The sequence below is a fragment of the Lutjanus erythropterus genome, chromosome 17 (assembly GCF_056507025.1).
Source record: "Lutjanus erythropterus isolate fLutEry1 chromosome 17, fLutEry1.hap2, whole genome shotgun sequence".
Lineage (NCBI taxonomy): Eukaryota > Metazoa > Chordata > Actinopteri > Lutjaniformes > Lutjanidae > Lutjanus > Lutjanus erythropterus.
The window spans coordinates 26,602,115-26,623,494 of NC_139333.1; the positions used below are offsets into that span (position 1 = coordinate 26,602,115).

The 21,380-nt window shown below is 35.9% G+C and overlaps 2 protein-coding genes across 3 annotated transcripts; one reads left to right on the forward strand and one right to left on the reverse strand.

The window, feature by feature from the left end:
- Window positions 1-1,385: 1,385 nt before the first annotated feature.
- cdk5rap3 (CDK5 regulatory subunit associated protein 3) lies at window positions 1,386-11,243 on the reverse strand. 2 transcript variants are annotated; one of them, XM_084741317.1, is made up of 14 exons: window positions 11,086-11,243; window positions 10,750-10,798; window positions 9,797-9,928; window positions 8,528-8,628; window positions 8,307-8,355; window positions 7,836-8,014; window positions 7,459-7,595; window positions 6,962-7,106; window positions 6,263-6,364; window positions 6,000-6,075; window positions 5,816-5,904; window positions 2,895-3,100; window positions 1,818-1,989; window positions 1,386-1,525 (listed from the first exon to the last, which is right to left on the reverse strand). In XM_084741317.1, exons 1-14 carry the CDS (start codon window positions 11,089-11,091, stop codon window positions 1,460-1,462), a joined length of 1,509 nt encoding a protein of 502 aa, XP_084597443.1. In that variant the 5' UTR covers window positions 11,092-11,243; the 3' UTR covers window positions 1,386-1,459. The 2 variants fall into 2 exon arrangements, with proteins under 2 accessions (XP_084597443.1, XP_084597445.1); XM_084741319.1 differs by having other exon boundaries at window positions 10,750-10,795; window positions 11,086-11,235.
- A 1,220-nt stretch (window positions 11,244-12,463) lies between these two features.
- Window positions 12,464-21,028, forward strand: prr15lb (proline rich 15 like b). Its single transcript, XM_084741328.1, has 2 exons — window positions 12,464-12,660; window positions 20,171-21,028. Exon 2 carries the CDS (start codon window positions 20,192-20,194, stop codon window positions 20,525-20,527), a length of 336 nt encoding a protein of 111 aa, XP_084597454.1. The 5' UTR covers window positions 12,464-12,660; window positions 20,171-20,191; the 3' UTR covers window positions 20,528-21,028.
- The last annotated feature ends 352 nt before the right edge of the window (window positions 21,029-21,380 follow it).

Genomic DNA, 21,380 nt, shown 5'->3' on the forward strand with positions numbered 1-21,380 from the left:
TTGATAACTTAGGTAAAATCTTGAATCTTTTAAACTTGCATATTGCACTTTTAGGCTCTATATTGAGGCTACTAAAGGCCTAAAATATGATATCAGTCTGTATATAATGTAGTATTGTATTTTCAAATTACAAATAACTTGTATTTTAATTAAATACATTTTGTTATACCATTATTTTTTTATTATTGTTTTATTTTGATACATTTAATGAGCAAGTATTTGTTATTTGTAACAAGACACTTTTTGATGTATTTGTGCCCATCTCTGCATACAGTTTTAATTTGTATATCCACAGACTCTTAAATCTTAAAAAATTGAAAAATGCTTATAAATTGCATTGATTTATTGATAGTATTCTGGGGAAAACTGGAGGATTAATGTCAAAATTAATGTCAAACAAATGCTACAGTTATGTTAGAAGTCATGATTGTTATTTTAAACTCTAAGAAGTTATTGTCAATTTAAGTTTTATCTTGTAGATCTTCTATCCATTAGTAGGGCTACGGGTTTTTAAAATCTTTCCTATATTTTCATTGAATCATTACTGAAAGAAGAAGAAATTAAGTAATTAAGAAATTACATGGGGTTTTAAAATGAACAACAGTAATAAATGTGTGCATATAATTAAGTTGGTTCTGCAATTACTCAGAGAGATTTAAACAGGATAAGAATGTGTTGTATGCGCTTTATTTTTATCCACCCTTAAAATGTATTGGCATTTTAAAGCTGGGATAGGCAGTTTATTTTTGGCATCATTGAGCAAAGGTTCCATTTTGACATTTGAGCATAAAGTAGCTCAAGTGGTCTGAATGAAAATTAGTCTTATATTCCTCCTGGCTTTAGAAAATCTAGTCCACGACAGGATATTTTGACCAAGATAGTTGATTATTGAGTCGTATTCCCAAAATATCAGTATTTGAGACCTGTGAATGAGACTCAACAATCAACTATCTCTTCAGAATTCCCATTGCACCTTAAAGTCTTATGTCAATACTTTGTTCATTATTTATTTTACATATGATAATGGTGCAGTGGACGTATGGGTTCTGTCAGCAATCGGTATAAGTTTTAAATAGGTTTTTCAAGGTTTTTCATAAATTGTGAATTGCTGTAACCATGAGTGGGCCTTGAGCATACAGTTATAAATGTGCACAAAAAAATATTTGGCTGATGGGTCCGGTAATATGGGATGTTACTTAAATACACAAGGTGTACGACTGGTGGAGACAAATAATAATGAAGTTAAAAAAAAAAAGATTACATCAAACAAAACAAAAAGATCTGTGCAGTAAAAATGAGTTTAACCAAGTATATAGCGGATGAATTCACACACAAATGTTTCTTACCCAGTGTTAATCCAGAATATCTAAAGAACACACCAGAGCTACAATTAAATACCACTTTTATTTCTCTGAGCAGATCATGACAAAATTCATTAAGTGAACTTCTGTTATGTTCACTATATATTAACCCCCATTAGGTTGACAGGCCTTTTGTGGTATTTCTTTGAAATGTCAGCTTCAATCTGCAAAAAAAACAAATAACAATTAAGAATGAGAACCAGAGCCCTCTGTGCAATACATATTCCTTTCCATTAATCTAAAATTGTATAATTCTAAGTATATAATACATGAATATAGCTCAGTGATCTCAAGACAAATGTTTAGATTTTTAACTGCTTGATTTTTATCTGCTTCCTCTGTTTACTGTGTTCACAGAGGTTTGAAAAAAAAAATGCTACACAATCTTCTCTTTCCAGTGAGCTGGAAAAGTTCCAGCCCTGTGAACATAAATAAATTGAAATAGTAATCCAATACCAGTTTCTGGAGTTCCCGGGTGCATCCTGCCAGCAGGTCGACACGAGGCTCCAGTCTGGACTGCTCCTCTAGAGCTTCCTGCCTTTTCTCAACCATCGTGGCAGCTTTCAGTACAAGAATGTCGGCCTGCTTCATCTTCTGTCTTAACACCTCTGACACACGTTCAACGTACCTAAACAACACATTTTATACAAATGAAAATGACAATTACTTTGCTGAAGACAAGCAAAGGATTTAAAGGGGTAGTTCCGATTATTTGAACTAGGGCTGTATGAGGTAATTACCCATGGTCAGTGTATTACCTACAGTAGATGGTGGTTGGAGGCTAAGTAATATACTGCTGTGGACAGGGTCAAAATGTATTTTTGCCACCTATAATAATCAGCTTAAGTGTACACTATATTTAGAATATTTTCAGTGCTTTACCTTGCCATCAGGCAGCTTTTTCTAACTGGAGACAGCAATTTTGGAAGCAAAATATTACTTTCTCCAAACCAACCAAACTCCATACGTAAAATAAGTAATTTTACCTTGGACAACACAAGAGTTGCTGGTCTGCCACTGCCTCAATCGGCCCTTTTGTTTGTGGTATTGTGTGACTCCTGTGTTTAAAAAGGTTAGTTTTCATTCACCAAAGTCAGACAATAACACAAAAAACTACCAGATTGAGGCAGCGGTAGACCAGCAACTCCCGTGTTTTGTGAGGTAAAATTACTGATTTTTTATATGGAGTTTGGTTGGTTTAAAGAGAGTGACATCTGGCTTATGTAACGGTGGTTTCCTGTTGGCAAAGGCTGTCAGACAGCAAAGGCAAAGAGGTGAATATATTCTAAATATAGTACACTTAAACTGAGAATTTTTAGGTGGGACTTTTCTTGGGTGGCTAAAATATGCTGACTATCGATAAGCCATACAACCCCACTTTATGTAATCTAAACTGTTCTTTAAATGCTAATTCTCATCCCCAGATTTATGGATTGTTGCTTATCAGATTCTGTGTATCGACAAACATATATAAAATAATCACACAATTTATGCTGCCTGAATTTACTTTCAGTATCGGTTATGGCAGCATACCGTGGCGAGGCCTGGATCATAAACAGGTGCTGCATCCGAAGAGAGGTGAGCCGACCCAGAAGGTCCTGCACTTCTGACAGCATCTCCCGAATATGTTCACGGGATTGGCCTTGGATGACAGAAGGCGCCAGCTGGAACTGGCTCATAGCGACCACGTCTCCCTCCTCTCCCATCTCACTCACGCGCTGGGTGAGGAACGCTTCCAGCTGTACAAACACATGAAACCAGTGTCACTTGTTTGGGATAAATCTGACAGATGATCTAATCTAACATCCAAATATGGTACAATAAGTTAAAGACCGCTGTAAATATAGTGGTCCTCCTTCAACTAACCTTGTACTCTTTTATTTTTCTGTAACTGTCAATACAACTGCTACTATCTGCAAGTTAAAACAAATACCAGAAATTTATTTTACTAATATTTCTGATAGATACCCACAGTCCTTGTTGCTTGCATTAACTGGTGTGAATATGCACATGTAAAAACCATGTTAAGTTACAACAAGCCTGCATTGACTGTTTTTGGCCACTTGGGGGCAGTAGAAACAAGCTGTAAAAAATAATACTGACTAATTGCTTTATAAAGTTGATATGGTTAATTGGTTGGTAAACAGTTCATTATTTACGCCTCCAGCAGACGCAGAGCAACATAATGATTCATCTGGAGTCATGTTTGTGGCCACCTGATAAACACAAGTCCAATGTTTGCTCACAGGTTGTGTACCGTGGCTTTTTAAAGCTTTTTTCCTCGCTGAAAACCGCTGCCTGCTGCAGATGAATATGTCTACGAGAGGGGTGAGAGGAAACAAAAACAGTATTTAAGGCTATGAAACCAAAACAATGAGCCTCATCCCAGAACCACTCATATGAACAGATTCATTCTTAAGTGATTTGTATGAGTGATTTAGGAGAACTTACCATTCAGCAATTTTCCTAGCATTTTGAATTTTCTGTTTGGCACAAACACAATTTAGAAAAGGTCCAGACCTGTTGCAGGAGTCATAATTAGTCTGCTGTATTCCAACTTTAAAGAACTGACAATATTCAGTTCGACTCTGCAATATGAATTATAATATAACTCTAAATTCATTTATATAGCCTAACAATATCATCAATAGTTTGAATTTGTTATTACCATTACTGTCAGGCCAACTGGCCATATCTTCACATGCAGGTTTATGCAAGTCGCAAGACAAAGACTCTATATTTAATGTACAATTTATAGTTGAAGTGAGTTGTTTTCGGCTAGCCAGTCAGTTGTCTGTCAATGTGAAGCAAAGTCTGTTATTCTGGGAAAAAAAAAAAAAAAAAGCTCTCTGGAGTTTGAGTTCAGTGCCTGCCTGCTTTACTGCTTCCCCAAACGTCATTAAAAAATTGTACAATTGAAGCATTATAAACATCGACTCCTCCTACAAGATTACTGATCTCTCACGACTCATAAACAGACACTTATTTGATGAACATTTGGCATTAATTTGAACTCTAATTAACATGAAATGGGCAAACAATAACACACGTTACGATGTAGAATAGAAATTTCATTAGAATTTTTCAAATAGAATTTAATTTCACCTCTGTAACGTTGTTGTCAGAGAAGTAAGCAGTTTAACTCAGCATGTTTCCTTAATCTCTGATGACATATGGTCATTTTATGATTTACTGCAGTAAATGTTACAAATTTTGTCCTTTAATGCCTGACAGTGCAACATCTTCTGTTATGGCACGCAATCTTGCACTTGACCCCCTCCTCCCATTGCAGTCATACATCACCACCTACGCCACCACCTTAATGTGGCGAGACTTTTTTTTTTTAAAGTCATTTTCATATCGAACCATTTCATTTTTTTCAGTGACAGTACGAGCCTCAGGTGAAGCAGCCATTAACAGCACTCTCTGTTTTTCCCACTCCACAGTTTGAACAGGTCCCTTAATTTCACTGCTGATGCTGTTCAAATTACAGACTTTCCTTTATGGATCTCTGAAAGCAGAACTTCAGTCTCTGAACTTCTTTTTACTCTTTGATGACATTTCCATGAATGAACACTTCCTGACATGTGGAGCAGGAAGCGTAGCCTTTTATTGGGGCGTTAAATATGCTAATTTACAAGTCTAATGAACATGCAGTCAGATACGCTCAGAGAGCATTCAGCATGTTTACATATGACATTTATAGCTACCTGAAGTTAGAGGCGTTTGCTGAATCTGACCTGGCACACTCATACGAGCCCATCACATTAAAAAAAGTAAAAAAAACTTAATATAAGAATACAAAAATACTCTTGTATGAGGCTCAACGACTTAAGATGAGCCAAAGCTCCACAGAGTTGAGGAGGCTGTAGATTCAAATGATAATTCTCTGTGAGTTCATCACTGCAGGCAACACCTTTTACATTGTATTTGATCCACTGTTGCTATAAAATATCTGTTACAGCAGCTTTAAGTGTGCATATACTGTACAATATCCCAGTTGGTCATTGTAATCTGTAAAACCACACTATTTCCATATCTACAAATATTCAAAAATATATTTTTCTTAGAAATTGATTTTAGAAAATTAATTGGCAACAATTTATGCAAAAACAAATGCCAAAATGATTTACAAATGCAAGAAATTGCTCTTTTTCTGTGCTCTGTATCAGTGTAAATTGAATAATTTTAGGGTTTGGTCAGACAAACACAGCATTCTGAAGACTTCATAATAAAAATAATCACTAGTTGCAGCCATGTATAAACATTATATCTAGATAGACAGATGGAAATATGTAGATATAGATGTCTTTATTTTACTTCATAATCACAATTCTGCTGATTATATTAGGGCTGAAATTGATGATTATTTTAATTGTTGACAACTAATCAATTATGTGTTGCATATTAAGCATCTTTCAAGGGTACTGAGACATTAGATGACCAGTCTTTACCTCCATTAGCTCATCGATGAACTGGCTGCGTGACTGGGAGTTCTCAAGAATACTTAAAGCATCCTCACCCCTCGCCACACCCTCAGGACCTGCAAGATGACACACATGCTTTTAGCAAACACACATTCCAACAGCTGAGAGCTGTGGAGCCGTAGCTGTGATTTATAAAAAGAAAAGTAGTTACAGTCTGTGCCGGCGTCTACAACTTCAATTTCGATGGGAGCTGCTTCGCTGTCACCCCAGTCGATCCCACCAGCATCCTGTCGAGGGGGACAGACTGAGGTTTATATAGTAGTACTGATGCCTCTATATGAACTACATAAGCGAGCAGATTGTCTGTTTCTATGTAGTTATTCTTAATGCCCACCAACAGGTTGGAGTCTCCTAAAAATCATATCAAACAGCATTTAGCATTAACCAGGCATCAGACATGTTCAGGTGTCTTACCTCAGAGCTCGGCTCCAGACTGATGCCCCAGTCGATCCCATCTTCAACCGTGATTCCAGAAGGAAAATCCTGAGTAGTTTTGCCAAAGTCACCCCAGTCGATCTAAAGCGGGTTTTAAAAGACAACACAGAAACACAAAGTCAGTGATGAACTAACACATTAATGTATTTCTTCTACCTGTTCAGGTATTTATTGAATATCTCACAGGAGAGGGCTGCATCAATGATTACTTTTATCATCATCATTTCTCGATTAATTAATCCTGTCACAATCTTGTCAGTTTGTAACAATGATTTTCATTATCAATTAATCTGTTGATTATTTTCTTGATTAATCAGTTGTTTGTGGATGTGGATTAATAACTGTCAATGAACATCAATGACTGTCAGAGGCTGTCAATAACTGTTAATGACTGTCAATAACTCAATGATGGTTCATGTTGTTCATGATCTAGAGATTTTTCTTTATTATTAAAAAATTAGTTTACTACTCTTTACTACTCTGTCAGAGTAGAAACGAGCTGCTACATGAGTCCTGGGGTTGTTGAAAAAAATTAATTAAAACTTGAATTTGTACTGTGTAACAAAAATAAGATGAATTCATGAATGAAAAACAAACAGTAATCTACAGCAGGATAGACGTTTCTATTACACGACCCTGATACATGATGATACATAATATATTAAAAGTAGAACCAACCGTATCCTCTGTGACTATTTCAGGAGTTGCTTCTTCCACAACTGGCCTCTCGACCACAGTGGGGATGGTCCCTGTTCTCCACTCATAAAACGTTGTGTTTCCTCTCTTCTGGACAAATGTCAGCATGGGCAGGACCGGTTCAGACCTGTTCAAAAAAAACAGACAAAAAGTGGAAAATTCTCCTGGTTTTTATAGTTACCAAAAACAAACAAAAAGTTGTATCATTGTTAGGTGTGTGTGTGAAAACTTCTATGTTTCATATCAGTACTGTATCAGCCAGTAACATACAGTAAGATAGATAGAAGAATACAGCAGCATGATTTAGTATACCAGTATTGATGATATAACTGTGCCATTTAATAATAATAGCTGTTAGGATATTTTTTCTGATTTTCTATTGACAATGCAATAATATCATTATTGTAGATTCTTTTGACAATGATAATCGTGTAGTGAAAAGCTGATATTATGACAGCCCTCGCATGAATAAAACTCACCACTCGCATACGAAGTTTGTGAACGCAGTATAAAGTTTCATTTTCTCCTCTAACTTCATTGCATCCCTCCCGACTTCATCAAGAACCGTGGGTAAGTCTTTGACCAGAGCCTGGAGCTCACGAGGGACATTTTCTCCCTGTCAGAGGAGAAAGTCAAGCGACATGATGAAGAGAGTTTGGACAAGAATCATGTTGCTTCTTCAAATTCGCTTGTGTGAGGTACTTCAGAAGCTAAGCAATGTACTGCTGTGGACAGGGTCAGCAGCAAAAAGTACTTAAGCCACCTAAAACAAGCTCCACTACCAACCGCCAAGTACCTCATACAACCCCACTTTGAAAAACCGTTCTCTTGCAGGTGTGCATGTTCCTGTACTCACTGTGATGCCGTACTGTTTGCAGGCAGCGTAATAGCGTTCCCTCAGGTCTGCGGCTGAGCTCTGGCACTCCACTTCCCGCCTGCTCAGCTCCTGCTGCAGCTGCTGAGCTTTGGCCAGCTGCTTCCTCAGAGCCGGACCTTCATAGCTCACATTGCGAATCAGCAAACTGGCCACCTCCGCTGGGACACATAAACAGATTTTTAAATATATACATGCAGTTATTTAGTTTCTATAGCTGGATGCTCTTTTCTCGTATAAATATTAATAATAATCTCTCTAAAATAATCAAGAGAGCAGCAACAAAAATGACTGTTTTCACCGTTTCACCTTTCTGACTCAGGTACTGGAACCTTAATCATTTTTTAACTAGCCATGCGAATGAATAAAATTGTAATGGTTTGTACAGTTGTTGTCATACTATAATAAATACACAGAGATATAGGTTTTCCCCTGCTTTTATATTACACTTACCCAAATAGACATTATCTGCCTCATAAAGGGACACAATCTCTTGCCAGTCCTGTGACAAACAAAACAGAAAACACAATTCACATCTTAATTTTAGGATAGTCTTAGTGGTTTTGGAGCAAATAAACCAGTCCCCTCACACCACTTTCTTTGTTTACCTAATAATAAACCTGACAGACCTGCTGTGAGACACACAACAAGCGGTTTTGTATAAAACCTCTCACCTTCATCCTCTGAGATGAATATCTGCCAAAAATGTTCTTGGAGGATGCCTCAGTTCCCTTTAGTATCTCCACTATCCTCAAGCAGTGAAAGTAGTGAATGTCTGTCGATAAAAACAAACAAACAAAACAAAGTATTCCAGTTTATTAGCATTCATAAAGAGGACAAGGATACATATCTTAATTTGTGGAAAACAATTAACAAACAAACTAATGATGGAAACAGTTACTACACAAGAAATACACTTCATTATATATCAATACAGATATTCATTCAGCTGCTTCAAGTCCATGTGTTTTAATGGACGGATGCTCCCTGAATCATAAGATTAACTTTTTCTATGAATCAGAGGTGAAAAAGTAGTTGCAGGACTATGTAGTAAAGGACCTAGCCACAATTTATGCTTTTCATGTAGTTTCTTTACATTTGAGTCACAGAGCTAAGTTTTTCTCTGATCCCTTATGATCTTTTAAAAATCCATAAGATCATTTAACAACACTTACAGCCGTTTTTTAGATATTTCCAGAATTCTCAAGTCTGTATAAAAAGATATATTCTGTCTGCTGCACGGCAAAAAACATTTTAAGCAGTTTCTCAAGCTGCAACTCTATTCCTAAACCAAGACACAGAAAAATCTAAATGAGTTATTGTAAATCAAAATGTGTGATGGTGGAAAGTCACATTAGAATAGACAACTTAAGTTGATATTATAACTTAGTTATATCTGACAAAAACTAGGGATGCACAATAATTATCGGCCCTGATAACTGGAAATTTATATTATCATTTTATGTTTAGATAATACAATTATAGCCAATAAATATCAGCTACAGTAATATCTGATTTGAGAGACTGTCAAAGTATTTCATTTAAATCCTTAAACAAAATGCTCTATAAAAACAAAAGAATATTTGCAGTTTTTTTTATTTTTTTTATGAACTTTACTAGAAAAAAACTGAAGAGTCAGTACTATGCTTTGTTTCTGTTGTAACAGTGATGTGATGTAGATATGTGTCAGTCTATCATCCACTCACCTTTGCATAAACTACAGGTTATATGAAATTCTTTTTAAAATACAAAAATGTGAAATTATTGGTTATCATATCAGCCATGTGTGATTGTGACTGTAAATTAAAATATAAAGTTCTGGACAGAAACATATTAAGACAACTATTGCTGATGTTATAACATATTCTTATCTAGTTGGTTTGAAGAGTTTTCTCTGTGATACGTCTCTGTGACTTGAATGTAAAGATAATAATTTGACCTACAGGAGCCGGAGAGAAGCTGCTTGATCTCCTCGTTCTCTGGCATGTCCTGGATGGCAGCATTGATCTTCTCTCTGATAACTTTTACAGCGCTCTGCCATTTCAGGTTACAGTGGCGTCGATCTAGCAACCAGTCTGTGGACACAGAGTGATTCAACACACAAAAGTCATGTCTTTATTTTAAATCTTCTAATTTTATATATTAAGTTTCATATCCATAAATGTAAATGGTTCTAAAGGAACCCCACTATCCACTGGTTCAAGCATGAGATGAAACTGAACTTTGAAAACACTGAAAGAACTGACAAAGCAGAAAGCCATCAGCCATTTTAATTTAATAATGTATATACCCCTTTTCTTCTTGTTGTTCTTTTGTTTTTACTAACTATTTTTGCGTATTTGTATTCTTTTATGACCACTGAATAAAATAACTTTGAAAATAGAACAGCATGATTTAAAAACATTAATATCTGTGGATTTGGCATAATTTGATTCATTTGTTTAAGATTGTAAGTCTGCAACTAATGATTATTTTGACTGCCAATTAATCTGTTGATTATTAACTTGATTAATCAATCAGATGTTTGGTTTAGAAAATGTAAGAAAATGGTGAAAAATGTCTATCACTGTTTTCCAAAGCCCGAGGTGACACCCTAAAAAGTCTTGTTCAGACCAAAACCCAAAGATTTTCATTTTATTTTCATAGAGGACTAAAGAAAACAGAAAAGATTCACATTTGAGAAGCTAAAATCACAGAATTTGAACTTTTTTTCTTGAAAAAATGATTAAAAACGATTGTTTGATTATCACTATAGTTATCGATTCATTTCATAGTTGACAACTAATGGATTAATCAATCAATCATCTGCTGCAGGCAACAGCTGGTTATAGCTCTACTGGATAAGAAACATAAATCCTCAACAACCCATTTTATATTTCAATATTTTTTGACTTACCCAAAAGTTTGCTGGTCTGTATGTCGATGGGAAGGTTTTGAATATTCTGCTGAAGTGAGAAAACAGTCAAGACTTTATCAATTTACACTTTTTTCCTCCCTTTTTGTAGCACTAGCTTCCACAGGAAGAAAATAATGAATTTTACTGCAACTTACAACGTTAAATAACTATAGAAATAACAAAAGAACTCTTAACTGAGAATACAAACTGTTTTATTTCCTATACTTTGGTAAATGTTTATTTTTCAGTTAACTGGACTTTGACTGTGTAACAGCTAGGTAGCTAACGTTAGCTAGCAGGCTAATTAACACCGAGTCAGACTTCATTTCGGCTTACCTCCATTTTATCTTCACCTTTTCAAAACGACGGGGCTTCCAAGATTTTATGGCTTCATTACATGTTTATTTAAAAGGTTTAAATTCAGGATTGTTGTCACCATCCGTATTTCACTGTTTATGACACGTTACGAGAAGGGGAGCCAATGGAAAGAGGCGATGTTACATCCGCTAGAGGGATTGACCAATGACGTGTTAGCATGCTGACAGCGGCAGCTGATTGGTGGATGGTTAAACTAGTGATTCGGTGCAGAGTTAAAGTCCGTCGGTAGAGGACGGTGTTACTCTTTAACTGTCTGAATCCGCTACGATGTAAATGATAGTTTTTTAAGGAAATGTTTTTGTTTGTTTTTTAACTTATGTCCATGAACATTATGTACACAAAAAAACCTGTTAAACCAGAGGTACATGGAAAAAGTAATAAATGGAAAAGAAAAAGTAAAACACATTCAAATTAATATATCGTCAATCAATATAAAATCATCACATAATACCCCTTTTCATGATGAAAATGTATTTTTTTCATTTATTTATGCATTTAATTTTTTTTTTCTGAGTTTATTAATTTATGCTCATGCCCTTCATGGCTTAAGGATCTCCACTAGAATTTAAAAGCTTTTAGGGTTAAATTAATGCCTAATTTACCTGCAAGTTGCCACTTGTTAGGAGGTTTAAACTGTTCTGTTATTTCCTGCTCTTATCATTAATCAGAGCTTGGCCAAATCTATTATATGATGACATTCAAAAACCAAAAGAATAACACAAGACTTTGGCAGGTGGACAGAAATAATGTCCCACACACTTCCTTCACACCCCTGCATGTACCTGCAGCTGCAGCGGTGCCTCTGGTGGCCATATTTTAGGTCATTTGACTGGTAACCAAACATGCAAAGTAAGCGTCCATTCACTGTGTCTGTGATTTTACGTAACACATGCAAAACATCAGGGCCACTCACCCCGTTCAGATGATCTTTTAGATCTCTTTCTTTTTCTGTGTGTGTCTGTCTGTCTTAAAGTTAATACTCAGTGTTGTGCAACAGAGAAAACTCAAATACAAAGATGACTTTATTCTGCGTCCAAATTCCACATTAAATCAAGACTGGGTTTTACAGTGAGACTGATAAAAGGGAATTTATTTGCAGTTTGGAAAGCTGCTCACCTCTCAGCCTCACATTAACTCTGATGTCAGTAATCTGGGCTGGCCTGAAGAAAAAGGTCTCACTAAATCACATGGTTGCAACATTTACTCACTCCTGCACTGAGCTGGGCTGGCTTTGCATGTAGGTGTGTGTGTGTGTGTGTGTGTGTGTGTGTGTGTGTGTGTGTGTGTGTGTGTGTGTGTGTGTGTGTGTGTGTGTGTGTGTGTGTGTGTGTTGAGGAGGGTGTGTGCTGCAGAGTGGAGAGCACAGAGGGACAGACAGGGAGAGGCAGAAGGAGAGAGAGATGCTGCACCTGTTCATGATCACCTGAGAAGAAGAATTAAAGAGAAAACAGAGGGGACATAAAGAGTTTGGAAGCATGGCGGGACAGTTTCACATCTAAGAGAATCTCCTTCAACCAACTCATCATCAATAAGGTAATAAAACATACTATTTGCACAGTTTAAAGCTATTTTATGTCTCTAATACACTGCTGCAGACACTGATCTTGTTGCCTGACGACAGAGCAGACATTTGCCTAAGAGTAGATCCAGTAAAAGCAGCCCATTTGGTTTATTGGCAACTTACAAACAGGCCTGTATTCATTATATTAATAAAATGCAACATATCAGACTTTGTCAGGATTAAAATGATAAAGCCTGGGACTTATATTTCCATTGTTGTCCTGTTGTTTTTACTGTCAAAGAACCATCAGCAACAATAAGTCAATTAATCAGCATCTATTTTAACAGGAAAAAAAGAGCCCTGTGCAAAAATGCATCCTATTTGCATTGAAACTGTTGAGATGTTTAAAGAGAAAAAGGAATATTTGTGGAACTAAAATTTAAGGTGCAATATTTTCAAAGTAATGCAAATGTAATCCAAAAGTATTCAGATTACATTATATTTGTTGTAAAACAATATCAATAACAAAAAAGCCATGTAATTTGCATTCGGTAACCGACTATATTTCAAAGTAATCTGACCCAGCGCCAGAGGTACAGACAGGAATAATGGGTTCTGCAGCCATGAGCAACTGTTTTAACTGTCTAGTTTTAAAAAAAAGCCAAAAAAAAAAAAGACCGTTCTAGGTTGTCAAATGTGAGAATTTGCTGCTTTTTCTCATTTTACATGACATAAAAATGAATATTTTTGTATTTGGGACTGTTTTTTGGACAAAGCAAGACATTTTAAGACTTCATCTTGGGCTACAGGAGATTATTGTTACACTGTTGACTGATGTTTAATACAATAAATGATTAATTGATTGTCTATTTTTAGTGATTTAACTTTTATTTAACTAGATGAAAAATATAAAAGACAATAAGATGATCATTGCTTTGGCTGTTAAATGTTATTTATTTCTTCTTTTATTTATTGTAAAAAATAAATAAATAAATAAATACCCGTGGCTGTAGCCCTGCAAGATGGAGACTGGCAGTCAGTCTGACACTGAGAAATATTAGAAAATATGAACTAAACATGAGAAAATGGAACAATGTGAAGAAACAGTGTGATATATGTTGTAGATATAATATGACTGTTACAGTTAAACTCAGGTTATTTCAGCAGCTGACACAGTTTGAGTGAGGAAAAAAAACACTTAATTCAAGCTAATAAATCTGATATAGTCATGAATTTAGTAACATTTCTGGACATCTTCTTGATGGGAATGGTTGGATTTCTGTAAAATCCATATAATAACTGTCAGTCAATCTGCAACTATTTTAACCTTTTAGGTCATTTTCTATGCAAGAATGTTAAACTTTTGATGATACCAGGAGTTTTCGACTGTTCGGTGGACCAAAAGAAGACGTTTTAAGATGTCATCTTGGGCATTTTTATATTGTTTAGTGATATTTAGTAGAGCAAATGATTGATTGATTATTTGAAAAAAACAAAACAAAAACTACCTCTAAGTTTATGACGTTCAGATGTACTGGAAAATTGGGACTAAAAAATAGAAAACTGGGAAATAACATGACTGTTCCAATTTACTTCAGGCTATTTCAGATGATGTCATTGCTTGGCTGTATGATAACAGGTTGAGCAGGTGACGCTGTTTGAGTGAGGTTGTCAAATGTGAGAATTTACAGCTTTTCCTCATCTCACATTATAGTGAATTCAATATTTTGGGGATCTGGCCAAAAAAGACACTTTTATTCTGTTCCCTGGAGCCAGTCTGTGACTGACATCAAGAAATATTAGACAATAGGCAGGTAACACTGTTTGAGTGTGAATAATAAACTGTCCAAGGTAATAAAGCTGATACAGTCATGAATTTAATAACATTTTTGGATTTTGTCCACATTTTAAAGCCTGGTTCTGTTTAAGGTTTCTGACTCTTAAAGGAAGTTTTTCCTTGCCAGTGTCGCTCTAGTGCTTGCTCATGGTGGGAATAGTTAAATCCATGTATAATAATACTATAAAGAGTTTGGATGAGATCTGATCTGCATGCAAAGTGCCCTGAAATAACTCCTGTTATGATCTGGCACTATATAAATTGACGTGAACCTGGCAGCCTTATCAGAATTATTGAGCGCACATTAAGTTTCAAATAAAAGTCATATTTCAGGCACTAAACAAACAATAAAGCAAATTAACACTTAAACTAATGCAATTTACCCTTTTATAAACACCTAACGGCACATCAGCTCATTCAACTTTGCTGTTACGGGTCAACAGTGAAGCTGGCACGAAGGACGAAACCTGAGAATCTAATGAACCTTCAGCTCAATTATGAGGGCAGCGCAGCGCCTGGTGCCCTTGGAGCCTCCTCTCTCTGTGTCCAGCTCAAACATTGTGCTATTGAAAGGCTTTGCAGCTGGTTAGTGATTTCCGAACGTGGCCACAGTGTTCCCTTCCTGCTGTGATCTCTGAGGCTTTGCTGAGCAGCTCACCCACACATAACAGAATACATAGTAACTTATTAAAGAGAACTATGGAGGGCCTCCTTTATGTCAACACGGCTTTTTGTCTCAAAGGTCACATCTAAGTCAAACATGGAAAAGAAATATGTGTGCATATTGTACCGCAAGTTCTGTTACTTAACGTGGTGTGAAAGTGCTGCTCGAGCCCTCGGAGATACTTTGTTCTGCAGAAACTGCTTGTGGAAAGTCAACAATACTATGTAAATGCTCTGTAAACACTTGCTACAGAAGAACCTGTCTTTTGTTAAAGACTTAACACATCCATTTGGCTAAATTCATCTAGAAAAGAAAAGGAATTTACTTTAGATTTAGACTGGGATGCTCCAACAAATATTAATTTAATACAAGATTAGTTCTAATCGTAGTTTAGCCATAGGTTTAAAATGAGTAAATCCAGATTTGCTCAGATGTTTAGTAAATCCAATTAAATACATAAAAAAGTAATTTAAGTGCTATTGGGACCTAATAACTATAAAGGAAGGGGGCAGTTAACTGCTGTTTTATATTCTTTAAGTTTGTTAATATTAACAAAATATCACATTGTTTGCTAGCTAGCTAAATGTTAACTGTTCCTTGTTTGCTGGCTCGCTTAAAAAGTTCAGAAAACATCACATTGTTAAAGCTAGTAAAAAGATTACCAAACTTCACATTGTTTGCTAGCGAGCTAAAAAACAAACAAACAAACTGTTACACTGATTGCTAGCTAGCAAGTTAACAAAGTTAACAAAACATCACATTGTTAGTTAGCAAAAAGGTTACAAACATCATATTGTTTGCTAGCTAGCTAAAACAAATCAAAACAAACAAAACAAACAAAACCCCCCAGATGGTTACAATGTTTGCTAGCCAGCAAAAGTCACACTTTTTTGCCAGATAGCCAAAAAGTTTGCAAAAAGTTACATTGTTTGCTAGCTAGCTAAAAAGTTTAAGTTATATGGATAATTGTCCAGGATAATTGCACACACAGTGTGTAGCATTATGCTAAGAAGAAAAAATATATAAATACTGTCACCTCTTAAAGGAGATTTGGATGGCACAAATAGAATACAAGCAGCAAAAATTCACATTATGAAGATACAATTACATGGCATGATTTAACAGTGAAAAATATAAATACAGTGTATAATTCAAGACAATTTAGAGATGAGAAGGATAATGTAGGCATATATGAGATGACATATACTAAGATATATAAGATGCATACATAAATAAGGAATTATATTACAATATACATATGCATGTGTAATATGCATATAGCAATACAGTAATATAATATGTATAAATATTAGTATAAATGACAACCTGCGACAGAGAGTAGTGCACAATCAGCTGTATGATGTAAGTGATGAGTGATGTTACTTGCTGGAATGAATGACCTTAAATTTGACCTTAAAACTACATTGAAGTTTAAAGAGGGGTTTCAATCTTTTTTTAATTTTAAGATAGTTAAAAAAAAATGGTGCATAACAATTTAAGTTAAACCAGGTTTAAAAATAAACCCTTGTCGGTGGGAGCCAGCCTGACATGTTCAAATCTAAAATTAAGGAAAAACAGCTTTAAAGATGCTGAGAAACAGAAGTAAACACTGCAACCACTGGTGAACCCATAAAAGCTCACCATGGTCAGAAACTCTATCTGTTACCTGAGTGTCTGTCAACAACCCGGTCAGAAATAAGTGTAATTAACCAACATGGGGCCAAGACGTAACACTGAGTCCAGACTAATAAAGCACAAAGGCTGTTGCATAAGACATCTGTCCTTAGAGTGCAGTTTCAAAGTTACCATTCAAACCGTATCATGACATAAAATCAAAAAATCTTGAGATTTGTTTCCCTCCACGGCGTCTCTCCTGAACTTTGGCACCTACTTGTGCGTGCCAGGTGCCAAACATCGCATGCTTCAGATAAGAGCAGGATGAGTGTTTCTGCAGAGGGCATGGACTGTGTATTTGCATAGGTGCTACATGATAAAATGACCACACCAAAGGAGGATTTATGTGGTTGTTTGCTTCCTGTCAGTCCTCATAAAGTAGAAATTGTAGCGCTTGTGAAGCTAATAAAATTCAGTTTATAAGTTATGTATTGATCAATTACTACTTGTAAGTCATTTGTGGTTCAGAGCTTGAAGTTTATCCCAGTTTAAATTGTATTTAAAATTAATTCTGCAGTCATAAATGGTTATAAATGTTGATGATAAACTGTTAACATACTGCTGTAGATGTTGCAATTACAGAAGGGCTTTTCATTAATTTTCAAAAAAAAAAAAAAAAAGAAAATAAGAAGGCATTTTTGCCTTTGTCAGATATTTTACAGTGTTGAATCACTGGGTTGGGTAACAAAGGATGACATGTCTTTAAATATGGCAATTTTAAAATTATTTTTTCATGATAACCACTGCTCATGAAAATTACATCTGGCAAAAGGGGTTTCTTAGACAACTGCTCAACGTTGTGTCGGACCTGGTCAGAGAAAAAAGCATCCTGTACAAAAATGCATTTAAAAATGTTTTGAGATATTTAAAGAAAAAAAAAAAGAATATTTGTGGAACTCATATTTTTATGGCTACATCCATTTTTATAGTATAAGGAGATATAGTTTCAGTGTAACACAAAAGTAATCCAAAAGTATTCAGATTAGATTACATTTTTAAAATAATACAATGGATTATGTTACCAATGACAAAAAATTGCCAAATAATTTGTATTCAGTAACTGACTATAGTTCAAAGTAATCTGACCCAACCATGGAGATACAGACAGGAAACAGGTTCTGCAGCCAAAATAAAACCAGTCATCGCAGTTATATGTGTGGTTTTGCTCTGTTAATTATTTCTCAATTAACTGATTAATTGTTTGGCCTATCAAATGTTAGAAAACTCTGAAAAGTGTCTTATTTTGTCAGACCAACAGTCCAAAACCCAATAATATTCAATTAATTTTTAACATGAAAGCAATAAAAGGAACAATGTCTCACATTTTTTGGCATTTTTGCTTGAAAAATATATGAAATGATGAACCGACGATCAAAATAGCTGCTGATTAGTTCATGATGATGGTCCTGACCATGGAAATAGTTTTTATCAAAAATATATGTTCAGTTACGTGTCAGCATTTTTCTCAATTAATCAATTGGTTGTTTGGTCCGTCAAATGTGAGAAAACAGTGAAAAATGTTAATCACGCCGAAGACGATGTCCTCAAATGTTTGGAGGACTAAAGAACCTGAAAACATTCATATTTGAGATGCTGAAATCAGAGAATTTGGATAATGACTCAAAATTATTAATTGATTATCAAAATTGTTGGTGATTTGTTTAATAATCGATTAAACAAATAGTCATCACAATTCTATAAATGAAAGTTTACTGACCAGCTTTTTCTAGAGCTTCAAAAGCAAGAGTTTGTGTGTGTTATTGTCTGGCCTGTTTAAAGTTGTTTTTTTTACACACCATAGCATGAAGGTTTTATTGCACTTGAGATGATCCAAATGTCATAATCACAAAGTCAGTATTCATTCCATAAGGAAGTTATTTTAGGTTTTTTCTAGGTCACAGGAGACTGAGCATCACAATAGCTGGAGTTAATAACACTGTTGTCACATACGCTCATCCATAAACTTGAATTACTGAGGCTGAAATCATATAAACTGATAATCCATAGGCTCGCTGTAATTTTGTGATGTCTCCTTCACTTTGCTGTTATATAACTGAGCTCCTGGCTCAGCAGTAACAAAGACGACAGCTTGCTTCTTCATCAGTCATGGTCTTTTTTTTTTTGTCTTCCTGACTTCATATCAGATCACATGTGAGGGACAGAGGATAGTCTTCAGATACTCAATAATTAATCGGCTGAGAGTGTCAGGTGTCCTCCCCCCCGTCACGTTACACCTTCTGCTCACAGAGATGTGCAACAGGTGGACAGACGCCCTTCATAGTTACTGTCTGTTGTCCACAGATGACTTTCAATAATCAGAGAGTGATGTCACTTTAAAACACTGCGTCTAATATAAATCTATAAATCTGCTGCCACTTTTGGAGCTTAGGTCAACTTTCCCTTTTTCTAGTTTCCTGTATTTATTTTGCAATGTGCCTGCATTAAAAAGAAAACTGAATCCTGATGAAAGCTAAAAGTTCTTGCTGGGGATCCTGTACAAGCAACAGTCACATTTTAAGTTAGCTAATGTTAATCGCTATGTCGCTAGCAAGTGTTTTGCTCAGTTGCAAAATGCTATCAAGCTAGCCAGCTAATCCACACCAATTGTTAGCTAGCTAGTTATATCTGATAACTAATGTTAGCAAAATGCAGTTAGCAGTGAGCTAATGTACATCAGTCATTGGCAAGCTAGCATTTTGCTAACATTATCCAACATAAATGTGACTATATGTGGCATTTAAGAACCCCCAACAACTTCTTCTTTTTAAAAAATGGCCGAAGCGAGGACAGTAAAGGGAGAGGGAGAACGGGGGTATGATGTGTCAAAGGGCTGCAAGTGGGAGAGGACTCACGGCCCTGGTACATGGAGTAAACGCTCTATAAACTGAGCCACCAGGCCAAACTCCAGCGACATCTTTTAACCATGTTCAGAACGTGTTTCTCTTTTACAGGAAACCGGGAAAAAAAAAAGCTGACCAAGGACTGCGTTCAGTCCTAACAAAACGCAGTAAAACGTTTATTTAAACATTTAAATGTTCAGGTACAAAGGTCCAGGTACCAACCTTGCTCAACTGTCATTGGAGCACAGACCAAAAAGGGGCGGGGCTTAGGAAGGATGCATTGTAATTGTAGCAACAGGTGTGTTCAGAGTGGCAACTTGATCCCTTCAATAAACTTTAATGTCCCAATATGTTTTAAGGAGACAGTTATCTGAAATGTGGCACAATAAAGTTGTGAGCTGAGGAGGAACTTCCTCAAACTACCGCCGTGCTTGCTTTTATCTTTTGCTGATTACAGTGTTGCTGTCAGGTGTTGTCAATAAAGGTTTATCCTCCACAGTCCTCAGTGTGTCCTTTGTGTCCTCCAGGTCAGTCCTCCAGTCTCTGCCATGGCTGACCCCAGTTGGTGGAAGCTGACCTTCTCGCGCAAGAAGAAATCTGAATCTAAGGTTCTGTATGAGATCCCAGCAGAGTATGGCAGCAACACTGGAAACAAGGAGCACTCGAGCAGTAATCCCCCCGCAGACCATATGGACAGCCAGTTCAATGCCAGGCTGGAGAAGATTGTGGATAAATCTGCCACCAAGGGCCGCCACGTCAAGGTCTCCCACTCCGGTCGCTTCAAGGAGAAGAAGAAGGTCCGCGCAACGCTGGCCGAGAACCCAAATCTGTTCGCAGAGCACAACCTCAGTGACGAGAACCATAAAAAAAAGACTGACAAATAACACAAAACAGACATCATAATGCACATACTTGATCCTGAATGTGTCATATGTCAGTGTCACACCTTTAAAAGCTTAGAGGAAGGCTCAGATATACAAGCACAACCATGTGGCACTGCATGTGCAATTTGCAAGGTGGATAAACACCAGACGCCACACCCAGGTGATACTGTAAACCAGTGGACTCACACCAGTTCAAACAACTGGTATCAGCAGACAACCAGCAGTACGGAGGCCCACGTCTGCAGATTTGATGGAAAACAAAAAAAAAGAGATTCTGTCAGAGGTCATTAATAATGAGAAACTTTACCAGAATGGTGAGTTAGTTTAAGTAATCTCAAAATAATAAGAGCATTTTTCAGAAATATTTAGAGAATTTCTCAAAATACTGATTTAATATCTCAAAATAATCACAAAGTTTCTCTAAATAATGAGAGAACTTCACAAAATAATGAGAACATTTCTCAAAATAATGAGAATTTCTCAAACATAATGACTTAGTATCTCAAAATAATTACCTAACATTGCAAAAATAATTCTCTAATTTCTCAAAATAATGAGAAAACGTCCCAAATGATGAGAAGATTCCCCAAATAATGACAACATTTCTCAAAATAATGACCTAGTATCTCAAAATAACAACTTAACCTCTCAAAATAATAAGAAAATTTCACAAAATAATGAGAAACTTTCTTAAAATAATGAGAACATTTCTTGGAATAATGAGATAAAAAAAAAAAAAAAGACTTAATATCTCAAAATAATTAGTATTTTGAAACTACTAATGAGAAACTTCTCAAATAATGAAATAATTTCCCAAATAATGACAACATTTCTCAAAATAATGAGAATTTCT

Bases quoted from the DNA above. Each gene is read 5' to 3' on its own strand.
- cdk5rap3 (XM_084741317.1), bottom strand. The intron at 6,365-6,961 runs GTTGGTTCTACT...AACCCGCTTTAG, and splicing joins AAATAGTCACAGAGGATACG to ATCGACTGGGGTGACTTTGG. The intron at 5,905-5,999 runs GTAACTACTTTT...GTCATCTTGCAG, and splicing joins TGTAGACGCCGGCACAGACT to GTCCTGAGGGTGTGGCGAGG.
- prr15lb (XM_084741328.1), top strand. From the start codon at position 20,192: ATGGCTGACCCCAGTTGGTGGAAGCTGACCTTCTCGCGCAAGAAGAAA.